At 49.4% G+C, this 20,931-nt stretch overlaps 9 protein-coding genes across 9 annotated transcripts; 2 read left to right on the forward strand and 7 right to left on the reverse strand.

Moving 5' to 3' along the window:
• Positions 1 to 129: 129 nt before the first annotated feature.
• On the reverse strand, positions 130 to 1,260 carry YALI1_F38248g (uncharacterized protein; the record flags this gene model as incomplete). The annotated part of the gene is made up of 1 exon (XM_506057.3): positions 130 to 1,260. The coding sequence occupies one exon, from the start codon at positions 1,258 to 1,260 to the stop codon at positions 130 to 132; it is 1,131 nt and encodes a 376-aa protein (XP_506057.1).
• Positions 1,261 to 1,916: 656 nt separating this feature from the next.
• YALI1_F38263g (uncharacterized protein) lies at positions 1,917 to 2,813 on the reverse strand (the record flags this gene model as incomplete). Its single annotated transcript, XM_506058.3, has 1 exon — positions 1,917 to 2,813. The coding sequence occupies one exon, from the start codon at positions 2,811 to 2,813 to the stop codon at positions 1,917 to 1,919; it is 897 nt and encodes a 298-aa protein (XP_506058.3).
• Positions 2,814 to 3,312: 499 nt separating this feature from the next.
• Positions 3,313 to 4,509, reverse strand: YALI1_F38280g (uncharacterized protein; the record flags this gene model as incomplete). Its single annotated transcript, XM_068283513.1, has 1 exon — positions 3,313 to 4,509. One exon carries the CDS (start codon positions 4,507 to 4,509, stop codon positions 3,313 to 3,315), a length of 1,197 nt encoding a protein of 398 aa, XP_068139614.1.
• A 271-nt stretch (positions 4,510 to 4,780) lies between these two features.
• On the reverse strand, positions 4,781 to 6,085 carry YALI1_F38296g (uncharacterized protein; the record flags this gene model as incomplete). Its single annotated transcript, XM_506060.3, has 1 exon — positions 4,781 to 6,085. The coding sequence occupies one exon, from the start codon at positions 6,083 to 6,085 to the stop codon at positions 4,781 to 4,783; it is 1,305 nt and encodes a 434-aa protein (XP_506060.3).
• A 2,094-nt stretch (positions 6,086 to 8,179) lies between these two features.
• Positions 8,180 to 9,442, forward strand: YALI1_F38317g (uncharacterized protein; the record flags this gene model as incomplete). Its single annotated transcript, XM_506061.3, has 1 exon — positions 8,180 to 9,442. The coding sequence occupies one exon, from the start codon at positions 8,180 to 8,182 to the stop codon at positions 9,440 to 9,442; it is 1,263 nt and encodes a 420-aa protein (XP_506061.3).
• Positions 9,443 to 9,568: 126 nt separating this feature from the next.
• YALI1_F38339g (uncharacterized protein) lies at positions 9,569 to 10,408 on the reverse strand (the record flags this gene model as incomplete). The annotated part of the gene is made up of 1 exon (XM_506062.3): positions 9,569 to 10,408. The coding sequence occupies one exon, from the start codon at positions 10,406 to 10,408 to the stop codon at positions 9,569 to 9,571; it is 840 nt and encodes a 279-aa protein (XP_506062.1).
• Positions 10,409 to 10,920: 512 nt separating this feature from the next.
• YALI1_F38344g (uncharacterized protein) lies at positions 10,921 to 11,901 on the forward strand (the record flags this gene model as incomplete). Its single annotated transcript, XM_068283514.1, has 1 exon — positions 10,921 to 11,901. One exon carries the CDS (start codon positions 10,921 to 10,923, stop codon positions 11,899 to 11,901), a length of 981 nt encoding a protein of 326 aa, XP_068139615.1.
• Positions 11,902 to 12,042: 141 nt separating this feature from the next.
• YALI1_F38386g (uncharacterized protein) lies at positions 12,043 to 15,063 on the reverse strand (the record flags this gene model as incomplete). The annotated part of the gene is made up of 1 exon (XM_506064.3): positions 12,043 to 15,063. The coding sequence occupies one exon, from the start codon at positions 15,061 to 15,063 to the stop codon at positions 12,043 to 12,045; it is 3,021 nt and encodes a 1,006-aa protein (XP_506064.3).
• A 1,795-nt stretch (positions 15,064 to 16,858) lies between these two features.
• On the reverse strand, positions 16,859 to 19,726 carry YALI1_F38432g (uncharacterized protein; the record flags this gene model as incomplete). Its single annotated transcript, XM_506065.3, has 1 exon — positions 16,859 to 19,726. The coding sequence occupies one exon, from the start codon at positions 19,724 to 19,726 to the stop codon at positions 16,859 to 16,861; it is 2,868 nt and encodes a 955-aa protein (XP_506065.3).
• Between the last annotated feature and the right edge of the window lie 1,205 nt (positions 19,727 to 20,931).

A 20,931-nucleotide genomic window follows, 5' to 3' on the forward strand; every position in this document is an offset into this window, starting at 1 on the left:
ATTTCCCTTCCCGTACGTACCGTAGGAACCTCAACTAATGAGCTGCGAGCCATTTTAGGCAAGCTTTGCTATCTTACAGCCCTATAGTCTTTTGTTTTACAAGTTATTCATTAAACTATGGGAAACAAGCTACAAAGAAGCCTTGGTGGCAGCCAGCCAAGCGACCCGTTGGCCGATACCGCCGGAGTAGATGTATCCTTGTCCCTCAAACCCGTAGGCATGAATGACGGTGAAACCTCCTGCGATAGTTTCCTTCTCGATTCTGTAGCCGCCGTCTCTTCCGGGTCTGAAGCCAATGATCTTCTTGATAACAGGAAGACCCTCGAACTCAGAAGTGACGGGCAACGGTCCGTCACCCTTTTCAAACAGGGTGGCACGTGCGTTAGCAATCATGTCGGGGCAAATAGTATCGACCTTGGTGACGATTTCCCTGTTAACTTCGTCATCCACTACCTTGGAAAAGTTGCCCGGCTGAGAAATACCACCAATGATGATTCCTCCTGACTGGGGTCGGGGAATAACATAGGTATAGTACTTGCCGGTACGAGAGCACATGGGGCCGTCATAAGAGGTCTTCACCCAGAGTGTCTGGCCTCGTACAGCTTTGACAGCGGCATCCTGCACAGGTTCCATGTGCTTGGCACCGACTCCAGAAGCATTGACAACAAGTCTAGAGTGGTCTCCTGCAATCTCCACGGCCTGCGCAATGGAGGAGACTTCAGACTGGATGAACTTTACACCTCGTCGCTCAAGGAATGTTCTCAGCCACTTGAGATACACCCAGGGGTTTACCGAGGCAGACAGGTACTCTACTCCGTGAGTCACGTGGCCACCAAAAGTCTTCTGTTTGGCTCGGGCGGGAATCTCGTGGTCCTGGAGCCATCTGAATTGAGGAAATTCTCTGGCCCACATTCGGTTTTCAGAATCTTTCTCACGCGACTCGGATCCAGGATACGACGTTTCATCGTAAAAGTCTCTGGTGAGTCGGAATCCGAGACCAGTGAAGGGATCAGCATGATACAGTTCCCACCAGAGACGGAAGGTCTCTCGCTGAATGTCTCGCTCGTCACCTTGGGCTCGAGGGTCGGGGTGGAACATGGCACCTCCCCAAGGAGACGCCCATTCGCCAGGCCAATCGTGATCAGGCTCACCCACTCGGGTGGGCATATCACGGGCAACAACAGTGACTTCATGGCCCTCTTGCAGAAGGTAGTAGGCCGAGGTGAGTCCAATGACTCCAGATCCAATTACAACAACCATTATCGAGAAGTGTGGGGGTCGAACAGTATCGAATGGCGCCAATTGGGAATGTATCGCTATTTAAAATCTGGTCACTTCCATTCCTACCCAAAAACGTAACCCCCACCCCGACTATCAAACACAGTCTAATAGCGCTGCGGTTGGAACCTTGAGCTTGGGGGTTGAAGAAATGAGAGTGTTATGTAACGGGAGGGGTAAACAGGTAGCTGAAGCAGGAGTATATGTACCACCGACTTTGCTGTCTAAGAAACAATCGTATGATGGTTTTACAGCTCACACCTTGCTTCTCGACATACTGTCCTTGTACAAATGTGTTATCTGGCATACCTGCATAATCTGTATAATCTGTATCGGACTCCGCATTAATTGAAGGGCTAAATCATATAACCGCAGAGCCGTAGTAAATACTCAAACTTACGCAGTACGGATGCTACAGTATCTTTTGAAGTGTGGCGTGGATGTTGATACGTGTTGAAACGGAGTACACAGTTGCTTCTTACCACGGCTACTATCTCAACGAAGGTGATAAGCTCACGGATATCGTACATACATACCACTCTACAAATTCTTGCATACAAACAAGTGATCGTACGAGTACGGTACATACTCCAAAATGAAACTCATGTTAATATATACGTGACTGGTGAGATAGAACCTTACATGTCTCGGAAATCCTCACAGTGCAGCTCGTACTCATAGTCAGGCTGCATCTCGGCGTAGAGAGTGCCCATATCGCAGCTGCTATCAAAGGTGAACTGAGCCTCCTCGTCATGGATGAACTGTTTCTGGAATCCCTTGCATTCGGCAGAGTTGGCCAGCATCTGAGCCTCGCAGGATCGCTCCATCAGGGTAAACAGGTATGTCGCCTCGTCCACGGTTCGTCCCACAGTGAGAAGGCCGTGGTTCTGCAGAATGACAGCCATATTGTCACCCAGGGCCTCAGCGATCTTGTGGCCCTCCTCATCGCCCAGAACAACTCCACCGAAGGCGCGGTAGACAGAGTGAGCCTTGTAAAAAGTACAGACGTCCTGGTTGATCATCTCCAACTCCTTGCCGAATGCCGAGTAGGCCTTTCCATGAATGCTGTGAGTATGGCAGGCGGCGTCAACATCGGGACGGGCCTTGTGGATTGCGGAGTGGATCAGGAATCCGGCGGTGTTCACTGCCGCCTGGTTTCCATCCTTCAGAATGTTACCCTTTTCATCAACATGGACCATGTGGGAGGGCTTCATGAGACTGTAGTGCACTCCGATAGGGTTGATCCAGAAGGTGTTGGGATCGATGGGGTCTCGGATGGAAATGTGGCCGGCAGATCCCTCAGTGTATCCCTTTCGGCCCATGATTCGGAACGCTCCTGCCATGTGCTGTAGCATCCACTTTCGCTTCTCCAGACCCTGGATCTTGGGGATCTGGTGGGGGTGGGGAGCTCCGTGGGCAAATTTGTTTTCGGGTTGGACGACTTCCGCTGGGCTCATTTTGTTGTGTAGTTGTAGTACGAATACTTGTACTGTAGTGCAAGTTGAAGAAGAGATGCTTACCAAGTACATTTGCATTGGACATCATGCGCTTTATCATTATTCTCCTGTGGAACTTAATTTAGCTCACCCCACAAAATGAGCCGACCAAACGGAACAGAAGAGGGCAACATTACCGCCACATGAGAAGCAAGTCGAAGCAATGGCGGCGCGACATTCAAATATCGACAGTTACAACACCTTAAGAACACTCATAATGAGTCAGATACTACATTAATATCCCATCGTCATGTTCACCTGCACTCCATCTTTTAGTTCCATGGATTTATTAGTCTAATGCTCTGGTAGAATGGTGACAGCCGGGATCGGATCTGATCTGGGGGCCGCTATCGGCATACCTGCGTACTTCGCTCCATCTGGTGATGAATATTATGCTCCAGGGATGAGGGTCATGCGGATGTTTCGAGTGTTCTTCGGTTATTGGTGGTACTCACCCCACAGCAATTCGACAGCAAACCTGAGCCGCAAGATGCTCATCCAGCCCACATATCGGACTTTCAGTACAGTAAGTACGTACTTAGGACAAGAACCACTGACTTGAAACACCTTCATCAAGATGATCCTTTTTGGCATTAAACTGGTTTTCGAGACTGACGATGCGTTCAGGGGATATCCTGAAAAATTGAAGTTTGCCTTGAGATGTACCTGCAAAGAAATTTCCTGTACGGGGTAACGATGGCTCATCATAACAGACCGTGTCCCCAGAAGCCATGTCATAGAAAATACCGTTAGTAATACCGTAGGCAACATAACGCTTATACACTCCTTTGCCTTGAGTTGGAAGCGTGAACTCCTCATATCCTCCCACCAACGTCCTGTCAGTCACAAACCGCACCTTGGTGCTGTTGATGTCGAAAAAGAATGGCACCAGATGTCCTCCAAAACCAATCCACAGATAACCATGATATTGCAATGTCATAAACCACATATAGTCACTGATCCACTCCAAAACCTGTATCTGCTTGCGTCTTGTATGATCCACATAACTGATACTCGCTTGATGATCCTCATAGAGCTCTAAACACAACATGGCATTGGGCAAGACCTGGACATCACTGCATGTACCCAAGAATTGGAATACGTAGGCGTTATCAACATCGACAACCCCATCCTTCCACTTCATCAATGCCCCCTTGCTGCACTTTTCCACAATCAACAGCTCTGACGAATTGCTGTATTCCAAGCAGTGGAACTCCGCAAACCCCAGACTGGCATAAACGTCCACGCCGTACTTTTGCTCACACATCTTGTGCTCTGGCTCCGAAATATAACTGAACCCGAGCGTCTTCATGTCCACTTCCACGCCCGTTCCTCCAAGTTTCATGGTCGTCTTTTCAAAAATAGGCTCAAAATCCTCTGGTAACCTGTCGACAGTGGTCACATCAATTAACTGAACTTTTGACGGCTTGGAACTGGCATCTTCGAGAACCTCAAAGTAAATGTCATCGAAAGATTCGTTTGGCACTTCACGTGCTTGTTTTTGTTGCTCGAAAACAAAACGTGCACATTGTCGCCAGGTATTGGCTTCCAAGCCATCAACACCTAGCTCCACCCAGGGTGCAACATCCGCAACAGCAGAGCGTAATATGGCTTCTGAGTCATCAATCAGGGCATGTAAGTAACGACAGGTATCTCCTATGTTGACCAGTGATTCTAAATCCAAATGTTGGATCACAAGGCCCCATATTTCGTCTGGCAATAGGGAAGCTGCCATAGTGGCCAAAATTAGGTGTGATGGGAAGGAGGAAACAACATCACAGAGCAAACACGAAGGGATATCATAGAATGACTTGACTCAGCACATAAATAGCCGTCAGGCACATAAATTAACAATATGTTAAGAGTACGATGACAAGATCTGACATAAATATTTATTATTACTAGCTATTAATTACTTCCTATTGTACAATTCATCCTCTTCTCTCCGTCCCCTGTTATTCGTATGATGTGTTTAGTCTTCGGCGCCATTCTCTCCTCAATTATTCTCAGAAAGCAGCTCCTTGATGAAGGGTGGGTGAGTAGGGAAGAAAAGTTCCAGGGTCACCGATTCCGGTACCGGTTTCCCAAAGACCTCGAGTATCAATCACCGTGCTGTAATCCAGAGCTTTCTGCTCGGGATCGGTTCTTCGTCGAATCACGCCAGCTTCAAGCTGCGCAGTAATGGTGACAACCTCATGCAAAGTGTCCTCGTAAGGAACAGGAGTACCGGGGGCAGAAACCATCCAATTACCAATAGCCCAGAGTCGCTTTGCTCGCTGAAGTTTGGCTTTTCGGTTGCCCTTTCGCTCAAGACAGTCGTGAGCGATGATCACTGCGTCTCGCACAAAAATGTTGAGAATGATCTGGTAGACACAAGCAGCATAGCACAGGTTCACCTGATCGGTGCCCGAAATATGCTTGTCTCTCCAGTAAGCCGCAGCATGAAGGCACAGGTCTCGTGCTTCACCCAGCCGCATGGCAAGTTCAGCGTGTTGTTTCTTCCAGCTGTCTGTGTCCAGTCCTCCAAACATGCTCGATAGCCTGCTGTGTTCGAGCTTTTCCTTGAATGACTGTGATATGGTCACGAACGCAGAGCCCAGAGCCTTACAATAATCGGCACCAAAGGGCAATTCTCTGAAGGGAGCCAGTTGTTGCTGGAAGTTGGATGTGAATACCTGAGAGAAGTCGTCTGAGTCTACGTCTGATGCAAAGTCTGCGTCAATCAGAGAGTTGTAGAAGGACACAGAGGCCTGGAGGGCGTCTTGGGAGTTGGCGTTCTTCTTTCCCTTCAGCATCTCGTTCACCTTGTTCTTATCCCATCCCATTCGTCGCAGCATCTTGACGTGCTTGTCCTTGACCAAGACCAGCTTAGTGTTGGACTTCTGCTTGCCGTAGAGCTCCTTCTCGATCTTGGTAACCGTCTGGAACACAGCAGACTGTGCGCTCAGGTTCTTGGTACTGGCGTTGCACACCAGAGGCTCCATTTGTGGGAGGCCAAACAGCGATGTGAAGAGGTCGATGGCATCAATGAAGCGGGGCTCAAAGGCGGCGAAGAACTTGGGGTCATCTCCGCAGGCCAGGTAGTTGTTTCTGTACTGGGGAACCCGCAGAATCTGGTAGGCGTCGGAAACGGCGTAGAAACTAAGGTACGCGTCGCTCTTGCCCAGAAGCTTGATGAGTTGCAAGCATCGTGTGCGATAGGCCTGGCTGATGTCGAAGCCACCGGCGTTGACAGGCACGTTGAGGATCTCGTAAAGCACTAGCATTTTTGCTGACGAGTGAGTTTGATTGTGGCGAACGTGCCCTTTCATATTGGACACAGAAATTTTACCGCACCTCTAGCAGGTATGCCATGTAGCTTGTGCTGTTACCGTTTGAACGTTACGCACGTAGTTTAACCCTGGCAAGGTTGGTTAAGTTTCAGTTGGGTCCTATTGTTCGGCAAGATTGAGATTGCTATTGGGGGCGTGGGCCAGCATGTGAGCAGCGAAGATACGAGTGCCAAGAGCCATTTTCTGGAGCAACGGGTCTAAAGGGGCGGCCACACGAGCAGTTTGGAGACATGGCATCTGCATTTATTATTTTTCGACGTCGTCTCTTTCCCCCCTCCGTTAGCATCAATTCGTCCCCTCTTGTTGCACTTTTGAGCCTTTGAGGTGGGCCACCCTAGTTTTCCGTTGCTTTGTGCTTTTCCCTCTCTTTTCTGATCGACAAGGTCCGGACGCCGTTCTGGGACTATGCTTGTGCTTTAGCTCAGCACATTAATTCTTTTTTATGTCAAATTGGAGGTGTGCAAGCGTGTCATGGGACCATCCCGCTGAGTGTATTTAGGCGAGCTAATTATATGGTGCAAGACATGACGAGATATTTCAGAGCAGAAAGGGGTGGCGAGTGGACATTTTCACTTGTGTCTGGTAGAATCCCTCCACTCGTAGTCTCAACAAACAGCTCAGTTACACCCGCAGTAAGGTACCAACTGAAATATCCTGCTTGTTTACATGCATCGAGAAGCGCTCCAGACGCACTACTTGTACTGTAGAATCATTTTCGGAGTACAGCATTGGGGGGAATGGAGGATTTACAGTGCCCTGCAAGCTTGTCATCTCGCATGAAGCGATCCGAAGAGTGTACTTGTAGGTGCATTGGTCTGTGGTCCTAGGCGAAATAACTCACTATGTCGGAGACGTCGTTGCACGTATTTGATCGTTGTTGCATGCCCCGATCTCCCTGTCTTTTCTGGCATCTGTCTCGTCTCTAATGACGTCACGCCAACAGGGCAACAGGGTTTGGTGTAGAACAATGGTTTGGTTGTACGGTGAGATCTTTTGTCGTAATACGACACGGCATAGGAACCCGCCTTTTTGGGTGGAGTAATACGAGCCAGTTGAAAGGTTTGGTAACGTCGTAGAACTGCCAGTTTGAGGCACTAAAAGTGATATCCCTTCCCCCATTCCATGTCACAGTTTTCCCCTACCAGCCGAACCATGTTAAAAGCAAGTGTAATTCTCTTCGCCGCAGCGTTTCCCCGATCTTATCACGCAACGAAAAAGTAATTTAGCTTGGGGTCTTTTTGCTTCGTCATTTATGGGTATTCCCCCTGTATGCACGTGTGCCTTATCCGAGATCAATAGGACACATTCGTGATACTTGCGTTTTCTACAGTCAAGACAGCGGTACAAGCTGGGTCGCAGTTTGGGCCTCACATTCACGCCTTCCTGATTAAAGTTTTTCCGTTCACGTGGTACTGTACACACTGTACCGTCGTTTCATAGCAATTGTCGTTCAAGCTACTGTAATTTCAACCTATTGTAAGACCCCGGAACTATATGTGGTCTTACAACTGTTCGGGGGTCACTTCGAGTAGCTACGACATTACATTTTGCCGTCTTCTACCGTACATTCGTGTGGGCTGTTTGATGAAATGGAGCTTTAGTGTGAGTGCTTAGACGTGCACAGCATGGAAAAGTTCCACAGCAGTGCTGTATAATACACCATCCCATAATATTTCTACGAGCTAGTTAGTGATCGTCATTTTTCATGTCTTGGTATAATATTTCGACCTCGTGGGTTGTTTGCATTCAGGCTGAGATGGTCGGATACGAGGGCATGTGAGACATCAAGTAAAATACTCTTATCGAGTCAACAAAATAGTTCATAAATACATAAGAAAAATCAAAATCTACCACACTACAAATCTCGGAGTCTTCGTGCCTCGGATCAAAAGTTAATCAACTGAGAAAACAGCGACGGTATCGTTTCACAGGTTTCCGGACAACAGTCCCTCACAGCCCACCCCACATTGCTGGACCAGTACATACTGTACCCACATTCTATCTTGGTCATTACACCCAAGACATGCGGACAAATTACACTTCCTACACACACACTTTTACCCCACACACAAAATGACAAGAGTAGTGGTGACAGGACTTGGTCTGGTCAGTCCCCTCGGAGTCGGAGTAAAACAGGCATGGAACCGACTTATTGCTGGAAAATCTGGAATTGTGGCTCTCGACGAACGGTTCGACGCTTTATCCTGCCGAGTAGGAGGAGTGGTCCCTCAGGACGAATGGTCTGAAGCTTCATCTGCCAACCTCGCAGCTGGAGAGATCAAACGGGTACCTCTGTTTGCCCAGTATGCCATGGTGGCTGCCCAGGAGGCTGTCAACGACAGCAAATTGCTAGCTGACGCAGGGGAGTCAGCTAAACACACAGATATTGGATGTTCGATTGGTACTGGAATCGCCAACATGGCTGAACTGGCAGATACAGTCACAGCTTTCAACAACAAGGGTCCCCGAGGTATTTCACCACTATTTGTTCCCCGAATCATTGCTAACATGGGTGCGGGACACGTCAGTATGCGGTTCGGTCTCCAAGGACCCAATCACTCTGTATCCACTGCCTGTGCCACTGGAGCTCACAGCATAGGAGATGCAGCCAACTTCATTCGACTGGGATACGCGAAGGCTATGATTGCCGGATCAACCGAGGCCTGTATGCACCCAATTGCACTTGGTGGATTTGCACGGGCCAAGAGTGTGGCTACCAAGTGGAACGACTCCCCCTCTGAAGCATCCAGACCCTTTGATAAAGATCGAGGAGGATTTGTTATGGGCGAGGGATCTGCTGTTCTTGTCCTAGAGGAATATGAACACGCCGTTGCCCGTGGTGCTCCCATTTACGCTGAAGTGTGTGGTTACGGTCTTTCTGGAGATGCTCATCACATTACTGCCCCTCCTGATGATGGAAACGGGGCCTATCGAGCCATGAAACAGGCTCTCAAGCAGGCCAATGTTTCTGCCGTCAAGATCGATTATGTTAACGCCCATGCCACTTCCACCCCTCTTGGTGACGCGGCTGAAAATGCTGCTCTGACTCAACTCTTTGAGGGCAGAAACCTGTCTGATATCGCCGTTTCTTCCACCAAGGGTGCCATTGGCCATCTTCTGGGTGGAGCTGGATCTGTGGAGGCTCTGTTCACCATCAAGGCTCTCGAAACTGGAGACTTGCCTCCCACTCTCAACCTCAATGAGCTTTCTGACCCTGATGTCTTCAAGTTCAACTTTGTGCCCAAGGAGACTCAGCACCGTGATGTCCGGTATGCACTCAACAACAGTTTCGGATTCGGAGGCACCAACTCCAGTCTTCTTTTTGGTAAGGTATAGCCCCCCTGAACCAAGACAATGTATATAGTTGGCTGTGTTATATAGCCTATTAACGAATATATCCAATGACAGCACAAGATGCGTGTAGCAGTCTATAATAATGTATTTTTACTTCCCTCTACCGGATTACTCTCTCTGTCCGGTGATCCGTCTCTCGTGTAGCTCTCTCAGAGCAGACACACCTGAAACCACAGCCACAGGTGTGATGAGAGAGACCGCTCCCAGCGTGGTGAAAATTGAGGTCTCGATGAAGTAGGACACAAAAACGAGCTCAAAGGCGACCAGAGAACCCAGGAGGCCGATATAACCCAGAGGGGCAGCCTTGAGAGCTCCGGATGCCTGGCCAAGGAGGGTAGTAGGGCCAATGAGAGCAGTCCAGGCGACCAGCAGAGCACCGAAGATGGCCACGGCACCAGCGGAGAAGATGGTGGCGACGGATGCGTTGACCTGCCGGGCAGCGGGTCGGAACACGTGCTTGATCTCGGGCTTAGTTGCGTGTCGCACAGCCTTCTTGTACTTCTTGGATTCCTCGGAAGCCTCAGGGGAGATTCGAGCAACAACAGTCTCGGATCCCTTTGTGTCGAAAGATCCCAGAATTACCTTAACGTCGAGGGGTCGTTGGGCAGCTACCAGGGCCTGTGGGAGACGGGAGTGAGGGATGGCAAACTTGGCTCGTCCGTTGGGTCGCACAAGCACGGGGTAACTTGCCTCCAGGCCACTCTCTTCGTCGGCAATGATCACCATGCTCTGGTGGGGCACGGCGGATTTGCCATTGTTTGTGGTGAAGAAGACAATGTCGAGGCTCGCCTCAGGAGGCACAACGGCATCAACAGCCTCGTTGGTGAATGGCAGGGACACGAGTTCAGTGCCCCGGGCAGACACGGTGAGTTTCGCGTCCTTGATCGCCCACTCGGCAGCGGCCAGTGCCACAGTCGACGCAATTGCGGCCAGTCGAAGGGGGTTCATTGTGTGATGGGTAGGTCGGTGTTGGTGAAGATCTCACTATTATGCGTCGTGATGACGTGTGGTGAGTGATAAGGTTCTGGAAGAGTGATGGTGAAGCAGCAGCAGAAAAAATCTGATGAAATAGACAGGTTTTGAAGAAGAAAGCCCTGATTCACAATTTTAATGAAGAGATATTTAATGTGTTATTGGTTGGGATTTTTCTCTCCGCTTTCCAGCGATATGTCTGTGCCAAATCGCGTCTTACTAATCACATCTCAAATTGACTCTCGGAGGATGCTTGATGTAACCTCGCTGCGACCAACCAAACCACTTGATCAAAGTTAAATTAGTTGAGACAATACACAGCTTCAAAAGTTAGCTTCTCATCACACACAATCCAGTTCCGTGATACCACAACCCCAATACTGAGGCTGTAGCATCGAAGGGAGGTGCTATACTACTCGCATTGTTGACATTATTTACATACCCCGTTACTAATTGGCTGAAATTATACCTATTACATACCGTGATTCATGGTGTACGTAGCACTCCATCTGGGTGCAGGAACACACAGTCATGAAAACTACGTACGGTATAAGCGGTTAGCGAAGAAGGCATGCGAGCTGGCGATCAGCGAGGTCAAAGCAGGAAAGTCAGTTGGAGAAGCCGCTGTCAGCGCTTGTCGGGTGCTAGAAGATTCTCCTTTGGTCAACGCAGGATATGGATCTCAGTTGGATATTGATGGAGATGTTGCTTGTGATGCCGGATATATCGACACTGACTTTGTCAGACCAGCGTGTGTCTCTGGAATAACTCGATCACATCCTATTTCAACAGCTAAGGCGCTCTCCCAGTCCTATAAAGCTCCTTCGCTCCCTCTTGAACGACACAGACCGGTCCATATCCATGGTCAGGAGAACGTAGAGTCATATTTGGGCATAGAGGGTGATGTTGATCTTAAGAGTCCAGAGGCTACAAGGGTGTGGGAAAAGTGGAAAAGATTGGAACAGAATGCACAGGTTCCTTCCTCAGTTCCAGAAGATACTGTTGGCGTTATTGTTGGTGACAAGGAACATATGGCGATTGCAACTTCTTCAGGAGGTCCCATTTTGAAAAGCAAAGGACGAGTGGGGCCAGTAGCCACTTATGGGTGTGGCTTTAGCTTACAAAAAGGCTCACGAACCATAGGTGTTTGTACCACTGGTTGCGGAGAAGACATTATCACCTCGAGATTGAGTGGGCGGGTTTTGGAGGCACTCGCTGAGGCACAGGAACCAGATACAGGGATCAGTGCATTATTTGACAAGCTACAGGGTTCATTTCAGAGCAGCCCTGTGACTCTGGGATGTCTGGCCGTGGTGTATGAGGAGGGCCATGTCAGCATATACAGTCTTCACAAAGCGCCGTCAATGATTTCTGCGGTAAAAAGTGGCCATGATAAAACCAACATTCAGTGGTTACAAAAGGACCCCAATACCGTGGTTAGCTCTATACAGATATATAGAGAGAGGTGACAGTCTCTTAGGGTCTAATATATCTAAAATATCTATTCTCTGTATAATGTTAGGTTGAACAATGTCTAATAATGTTGAATAAGTGCCTTACGCACCGACGTCCCCTGATTGTGTTTTTTGTTGTTGGTTTTTGTTGTTTGGTTAAAACAGACCCTCGATCTGGCCCTTGGAGTCGACCTCGACGTTCATATAGCCAGGTCTAGTAGGCAGACCAGGAATGGTCATAATGTCGGCAGCCAGAGCATAGAGGTAACCAGCACCAACAGATGCTCGCACGTCTCGAATGGGCACGACGAAGTCCTTGGGTACACCCTTGAGGGCAGGGTCGTGTGACAGAGAGTACTGGGTCTTGGCAATGCAGATGGGAAGGTTTCCAAAGCCCTGGGCAGTGTAGGTGTCAATCTTCTTTCGAGCGAGAGGCGACAGCTCAATGCCTTTGGCACCGTACATCTCCTTGGCGATGGTGTTGAGCTTCTCCTCGGCAGAGGTGTCGATATCGTAAAGGAACTTGAAGTTGGGGTTCTTCTCGACGTTGTCAGTCTGGCTACAAACCTTGACGACACCCTTGGCGAGATCAATGGCTCCCTCTCCACCCTTTTCCCAATGGTTGGAGACAATGGCCTCGGCGGCACCAGCCTTGAGAGCAGCAGTTCGGATGGCCTCAATCTCGGCAGGAGTATCTGTGGCGAATTGGTTAATGGCGACAACGACGGGAACACCGAAAGATCGGGCGTTCTCAATTTGCTTGCCGAGATTCTTGGCACCAGCAGTAACCAGGTCAACGTTCTCGTTCTGATACTCGGGGGCGAGCTGGGCACCGGGCTTAACCTCGGGTCCTCCACCGTGCAGCTTGAGGGCTCGAACAGTTGCGACAATGACAACGGCGTCGGGAACAAGACCGGAGTCTCGGCACTTGATATTGAAGAATCTCTCTCCACCCATGGTGAAGTCGAAACCAGCCTCAGTGACCACGTAACCGGGCTCGTCGCCCTTTGTCTTGGTACCAGCCAACTTGAGAGCAATCTTATCGGCGAGGACAGAAGAAGCACCAATGGAAATGTTGGCGAAAGGACCGGCATGCACGAAGACGGGGGTTCCCTCCAGGGTCTGCATGAGGTTGGGCTTGATGGCATCCTTCATCAGGGCAGTGAGAGCTCCGCCAGCTCCAATGTCGTCACAAGTGACGGGAAGGCCCTCTCGAGAAGAGGCAACCACCATGTTTCCAAGTCGTCGTCTCATATCGGCGAGAGAGTTGGACAGAGCGAGAATAGCCATACACTCAGAGGCGACAGAAATGTCGAATCCAGTCTCTCGGGTTCGGCCTTTTTCGCTGGGGCCCTCTCCAACGGTGATACCTCGCAGAAGTCGATCGTTGCAGTCGACAACCCGCTTCCAGGTGATGGTCTCAGGATCGATGTCAAGTCGAACAAACTTGCTGATTTCCTCATCAGTCAGGTCGTTGGGGTTAGTCTTGTTGATGCCCAACTTCTCTAGTCGCTGCAGCTGCGAGGGAATGAACTGTCGCTTGCCCTTGACGGAGGGAACCAGCCGCTTGTAAAGAGCGGCGTCCTTCTGGGACGACTCGTGGAACATTCGGGTGTCAATAGCGGCGGCCAGCAGGTTGGTGGCAGCAGAAATGGCGTGAATGTCACCAGTCAGATGCATGTTGAACTCGTCCATGGGAATGACCTGGGCGTATCCGCCACCGGCAGCACCACCCTTGATACCAAAAGTGGGACCCATGGAGGGTTGTCGGACATTAGCAAAGGCTAGCTTGCCGAGGTGGGCACACATGGCCTGAACAAGACCAACGGTGGTGGTAGACTTACCCTCTCCAAGAGGAGTGGGGGTGATTCCGGCCACAAGAACGTACTTACCGTCCTTTCGGTCCTTGAGTCGGTCCAAGGTTGTCAGAGAGACCTTACCCTTGTAAGCTCCATAGGGCTCAAACTCGTGCTCGGTGAGTCCGGCCTCCTTGGCAACTGTCTTGACGTTCTTGGGGATCTGTGCTCGAGAGATGGCATCGTCAGAAGGAACGGGCGTTCGCAGTTTGAGAGGCAGGGGCTTGACCTGCATCTTCTGTTGCTCGAGGGACTGTCGTTTTGCGGCAGTGACCACGTTGTTGACCAGCATGGCCACGGTCATGGGACCCACTCCTCCGGGAACGGGAGTAATGAAAGAAGCAACCTCCTTGGCAGAGTCAAAGTCAACGTCTCCGACAAGTCGCTGACCGGACTTCTTAGTCTCATCCTTGACGTAGTTGATGCCAACATCGACAACGACAGCGCCGGGCTTGAGCCACTCGCCCTTGACAAAGTTAGGAGCTCCAATGGCAGCAACAACGACATCGGCGTTCTTGACAATGGCAGGAAGGTTCTCGGTGTATCTATGGCAGACGGTGACGGTGGCATCAGCGCCCTTAAGGAGAGAGGCGACGGGGGTACCGACAATATCGGATCGGCCAATGACAACGGCATTCTTGCCTCGCAGCTCAATGCCAGATCGATCCAGCATCTCCATGACACCCTTGGGGGTGCAGGGAACGAAGGCGGGGTTTCCACCCCGCTTGGAAAGCTCTCCAACGTTGAGGGGGCCAAAACCATCAACGTCCTTGGCAGTGATGACAGAATCGGTGATTCGGGTCTCGTTGATGTGCTTGGGAAGAGGCAGCTGGACAAGAATACCGTGAACGGAAGGATCGTCATTCAGGATGTCCAATTCCTCCAGAAGGTGGTCCTCGGCCATGTCCTCGGAGAACTTTCGCAGCTCGCAGTCAATCTGGGCCTCTCGAGCAGCCTTGAGCTTCATACGCACGTAGGCACTAGAGTCGGGACGCTCGCCGACTTGAATTATAATCAGCTTGGGTTGGAAATGGGGTTTCTTAGCCTGAATCTGCTTGATCTCGTCGTGGAGCTCTAGTCGAATGTCCTTTGCCATTTGCTTGCCGTCAATGTTGGTGGCAGTGGCATAGTGACGAAGAGCAGACAAGCTGAGCGAATGGGCCACTCGAAAAGTGGGAATTCGGCCAGGAAGCCGTCGAACCAGACGCGACATGGTCATAAGTAGTTGGTGATAGACTAGACTGGTGGTGTAGTTGGCTAAAAGATGACTCCAGAGAATATTTTCATACTTTAACCTCCACCTAATTAGGTTTTGGCACATCCCCCGATGTGTCACTTTCTGTTGTATCTGGCGGAAGTTATTTTAGAGGGTGGCCAACCAAGAAGAGCATTTAGAAGAGCCTATCACGTGAAATATCATGATAAACTGGATTTTATCTTGTCAGTAATCAAAGCCTGCGATTTTAACCATCACATTATCTTTCCTAACTACCAGACTCGGCGCCTGTTCCACCTCTGCACCGACTGATACTTGTACATATACTGCACCACAATATGTACATGACATACGAAGCCTATTTTTTTCGAAATCGGGCTACATCACGAACTACCGTAGACCAATTTGGCACCACACCCTGTCAACAAGAGGTATGCAAACAACGACGGGATTATGTTATCCTCGGTGATATTTGTTAAGATAGTCATCCCCAGGGCTACTCTCACTATGGCTATAAACTGATGTTGAATTGGGCGAAACGATGACTTCCTTTGAGTTGCAGGGTGACGCTGACTGACCTAGATCTCATGGCACCCACTATGACACGAATGTAGATAAACAGGATCGTCTTCGAGGCAGAGGCCATCAAACCTCGATATTGTAATCGTTAATACCATCAGGGGTCAATCAAACAGAAATATTCTGTATAAACACTCCCTAACCCCTGATCTCTACTCATCTATTGCCTCGTCTTGTCTTTGGATCCTGCATGACTCAATAAAAAGCGTAGCCTACCCGCAATATTTTTTTTGAAGTTGAAGTTGGCCGGAAAAACCGTTGGGAAGGTTGTTCCGGTCTCAGAAGTTCACATAGACGCTAACGGCAGGCGTCGGCGAAACCAACTACTGTACAAGTACAGTACCGTGCCGCCCATGAGTGGTCTGTAAAAAAATATTGCAGCGGTTGTGAGCGTTCTGTCTCCACAACTAACACAGGTCGCATGTTGTGGCCGAGGTCATCGCAGTGCACATCCTGTGCCAGACTCTGACCTGACCTGAGTAAAAAACCACAGCGCCGAGTAACGAAAATAGACCGGGTCCGGTTTGGTCCAAAATAGTAATTCTGGGTTGGGGCTGCGACAAGGTCGCTGGCTGCGAACCTTGGTGCTTAAGCGAATTGACTAAGCAGTGACTTTACGCGTTGCAGTGCATATTATACGGTGCCCTACAGGCAGGTTTCATTGGGTAACTACACGCGTGCCTAGACATGGTCCCGCCGTGGAAAATCAAATGTAAAACATGTAAGAACTTGGGGTTGGTTTCAAGTATGTACAGTAAAGTGTACTGTACGGGAATTTGACGTTGGAATGTTACATTGAGTCTCACGAGGGTGCTGTGTTAGTAGCATCTAACGGGAGCTACAGGATCCCCGCAAATTAGAAGCATCCAAGAACAAATTTATACCTCACTGGATATTGAGGGGGTCACAAGATGGCACCTCCTCTCCACACACCCGTCCAGTTTTTAGTTAGCTGTAGCGGTTTTGGAGCATTGAACGAGGGTCTAGCCTCGATCCTCGCATGATAATACTTGTAGGCAGTACTCGTACAGTAGACTGTCTACTGGTAGCTACGAAGGAGGCAAGCCTGATACTGTGTTGGGCTCACAGTAAGACCTCTATCTACGTACACTGTAGCTTTCGGAGGGTCGCACGACTGTTGCTCTCGTCAGGTGTTACAATCAATATTAATAGCCGTGATTTTAAGGCAGGAACAATGTCACATTCTGACGTGGAGAAGTCGCCTCCAGCATGTTACAATATGGGAACGCTTTGTTCAACATAGCACGATCATGCCACGGAAAAATGTATCAGTCTATATTTTGCGTCACACAAGGAGGTGTTACTCAATGCGGCTTTCCTTGATGACAGTTTTATTGCGCTTGTAGGAGGTGATGAGAAGCCAGCCGGCAAGCAGGTTGAACCAGTGATGGATCATGAAGGCATGCATCATGCCGTATGCAGTACAGTTGAAACACGCGTATCCGAGGATGATGTATGTGACGAAGGGGAGGCCACGTTCAGGCATTCGTCGGAAGGACAAGTTCTCAATGAACAACAAAGTAGGAAGAACGGAAAGAAGGTTGTGGTGAGAGGAAAATATGGTGGATCGTCCAAAAACCATACCTTGGACCCAAACAGCCAACACGGGGATGTTGACTAGAGTGGTCCAAACCATGACCACAGACATGGTTGTGGCGTAATTAATGAAAGACCCAACCTTCTCTTGGGCTTGTCTGTTGGCATAGAGAGATGTGGAGAGGTCGTGCGATGCAGAGGCCGACTCCTCAGCGTCAAAGTAAGCAGTCAGTGCCAACAGAGAGGCGGTTGCCAGCGCAAATGCGAGCTGGTAAGGCACAAAAAGCAGCACCAGCAAGGCCATGAGTGCGATGATGACGGTTCGTTTGTGGAGTAGGTCCCCAATAGGATCGTCAGAGCTCTGAATCGTCACGTTCTTGGGAGTCTGAAGTAACGACATCTTGCGATGTCCTCTCGAGATGGCCAACGATGCGAGGGTGGTGACGGCAATGACGATCTCGGTAACAACTACGACTATACCAGTCGCAAGTGCCAGAAAAGCGGGGGCTAGAACAACTCCGATAGGCCCGCTGATACCCAAAAACAGATCAATATGCGTGTAGAGTGATCCATAGAAGGTTTCGATTTCATAGCTCTTACTAGAACCTGTGGCAGGGATCTGAATAAAGTGCAGAAAGTCTCTGATGAACTCGAATTTGATCACGAAACTGAGACCGGCCACAACGAGACATGCCCAGGAAAGGTACTGCTTGATGAAGAGCCCGGTAGCATCTCGCAAGGAGAGAAACTTGGCATCTGATCCAGACTGATAGTATCTCCAAAACTGCAACAGAAGAACTGCATACAGAACTGCTGTGGGGAGTGAGAACAGGAGTGTTCTGTATCGCATAAATAGGTTGCCTAGGGACCCAACATAGTCAACAGAAATTGTAACTTTACCCTGTCCAAACACTTGGAGATGGAGTGGGGCCTTATACGATTTTGTGGACAGGTCTGTTTTTGTTGGCGTCTTAAGCTTAAACGGCACAAACGGCGCTCCATCGCCATGGAAGGAGATGTCCACCCGAGCATAATGAGGGATAAGGTACTTCGAATCATAGGTTCGGCTAGGGTGGTTTCGACCCATATATTGTCTGATAAGCCCAACACCTCCTGAAGTAAGCACCTTGTAGGAAATCAAGCCAGATGTAAGGGCTGGGAAGGCAATATCCTGAGATACCATGTTGGAAGTAGAGAAGACGATGTTGCCGTATATATTAAAAGGAGCAGCTGACATAGACGTTTCATCAATGTTGATCCAGTCTCCAGACTCGCTAGCCTCCTTGGACACATCCAACAAGAGAATACCGTTCACGGATACATGTGAGAGAACGGAATCATTAATCCCCGGAACAAAAAGGGGGTAGATTCTCTTGCATTGTCGAAAAGAAGATCCCTGTCTTGATCTACACTGCCATACTTTCAGTAGACTTCCAGATTTTCGCTCGTACAGGTCGATATTGGAGTCGTAGTTGATGACATGGTTAGTCAGCATCTGAAGGTTACGGCCCCAGTAGAAGCCTGGGGCCAGTCTTTGCTCCACTCCATCCTGTAGAGGTGTCGCCTCAATGTTGATAAAATCCTGCATAGCGCTAGACAGAGACTGCGAACCTGAGAAGCTTCTGTGGAAAGTAGACATTCGGACTTCCCGAGGTTTCGTCTGGCTTGGGACATTTGGATCAACAATGTGAAACAGTGCTGACGCAATTTGACGTCGGAGCTGGTGACACCACATGACGGCATCGTGGTCAATTCCAGTCCAAACTCTTGCAATGGAATTCGTGAAAGTTGAAAGACCATTTGTGGCAGGAACCAGTGAGTCTAGAGACACATAGTCGGATGGTACCATGGTATCACTCTTGCCTCCAGCAATAGACAGAATGGTGATATCTCGGAGAGGGTTATCGTTGGTATCTCCTTCAGCAAATGCCGCTCTCCAATAGTCGTTGACTAGATGGTACACCTTGGTGATATCAGCGTCAAAGGTGGCAGCTGGGATGAGATGAGGTGACGCCAGCGTAATAATAGTGTTGACACTCTGGGGTCGGTAGTTCTCCAAAGTAACCGCAACACGTGACACAATTCCTCCCATAGAGTGTCCCAGCACAATGACTGATTCGGGAACCTGTAGTCCTTCTTGTTGGTTACGCTTGTACATGTCTAAGATGTATGCAATGGCGTCGTTGAGATACTCGGCCTGGTCAAGCAGGGTACGGCCATGCAAAGCAGAGTATGCCTCGTTGAAGTCGATAGAGAAGAAGTCGAATTCTGTTCCTGCGTCCCCTTTGGTTAGTAGTCTGAGTTCATCGTTGAGTTCTTGGGCGATGCCAGCGAAAGGGCCGATCTGGCGAAACCCTCCAGCGTTGCCGTGGACGAAAATGACGGGCACTCCTGACGGTCGAATGGGCTGAGGGATGGCATGCTGAGACGCTCGAATCAAGTGTAGTGAGTATTTTTCACCAAACCGCGAGTGCTTGGAGTCGAAACCTTCAACATGAGCGGTCGAGATCCAAGTGCGCGCTATATCGCATGTCTGGACGTCGGGCTGGTGTAATGCGAACGAGATCCATATCGTCAGGATGGTGAACACGGTCCACAATGCCACGCTAGCATTGATATTGATCCGTCGCATGGATGTGCAGTTCGCAGGTGTACAGCGGAGAGTGGGATGTCGGTTCCTGTTTGTTGTTTGATGCAAGTCATATTCTTGGGTCTCATGTCAATCTGTCTGGGAGGATTATGTAAGCCTTTATTCTTGAAGAGAACGTCACTTCATAATGTGTCAACAACCCAATACAGGGTGCACCGAGCAGTAGTCAAATAAAAAGGTGGGTGTCACTGCCAAATATACACGTGTAGGCCCCTGCGTATCGTGCCAGGCACATATGATACTACGACAAATTTAAGATGGTGTTCCTGTACAGCCTGTCAATCGTGTGGTGGGCACAGCTTGTGGGACCCCCCTGACATATATCTCCGGTTATAACCAAAAATACGACGATTATCTTTCTCCTACTGTATGTACTGAACCATGTGTTTTTGCTATAAAGCACTATCGCAGTTTGAATTTGTTCTTGATTGAACTGGGGGTCTCTTTTGTTACTGTCGCTACCTGTAAAAGAACCGTAACAACTCTCTCGGCGCCACTTGGACCTGCACAACTAAAAATATTGAAGATAATCAACATGGCATATGTGACGGCGCGCCGCAATTGGCTGCAAAGCTAGATTCTGACGTATCCCTTGGCCCCTATAGCTTGCCTTTCGGGATCTCTATCGATCCTCCTCTACTTGCACAGTCGCAGGTGCCTCAACCGTTAGCTTTTCACATTCTCATGCCCAGAACCCTCCTCCGGGCTATGCTCCTTCTTTCAGGCGTAGTTCCGTTATCGATGAAGCACACCTCTCAGGCGTGTGTTGACACGTGTGACAAGATATTTGACTTCCAGTCTGATATTTTGTTGATTTTTTTCAAGTTACTGGAACCAGTTTCACTGATTTAGGCCTTTTTATACACAACCAGGTTCCAGCCCAGTGGAGGAGAGCGGTGCTATGATGTTACTGGTATAATAACAGCCAATTTAAATTCGTCTTGCTCTCTTTGTTAAAGCTGCAAATGTGGGGACGTGTGCGGCCCACACCCAAAACTACAGCTTGGATGCACCGAGATGCATTTTCAACGCAGGTATCCTTTGCGTTTCATCAACAATCTGGCGGGGCAGTGCGGGTGTGGAAAGCAAGCAACCAGAAGAGAGAGCCGTGGATGGGGGTCGAAAGGAGTATATATACAAACCAAATTCCCCCCGTTCCTTAGCGCGCCTTTTCGTTCTAGGCTAGC

The sequence above is a fragment of the Yarrowia lipolytica genome, chromosome 1F (assembly GCF_001761485.1).
Source record: "Yarrowia lipolytica chromosome 1F, complete sequence".
Lineage (NCBI taxonomy): Eukaryota > Fungi > Ascomycota > Dipodascomycetes > Dipodascales > Yarrowia > Yarrowia lipolytica.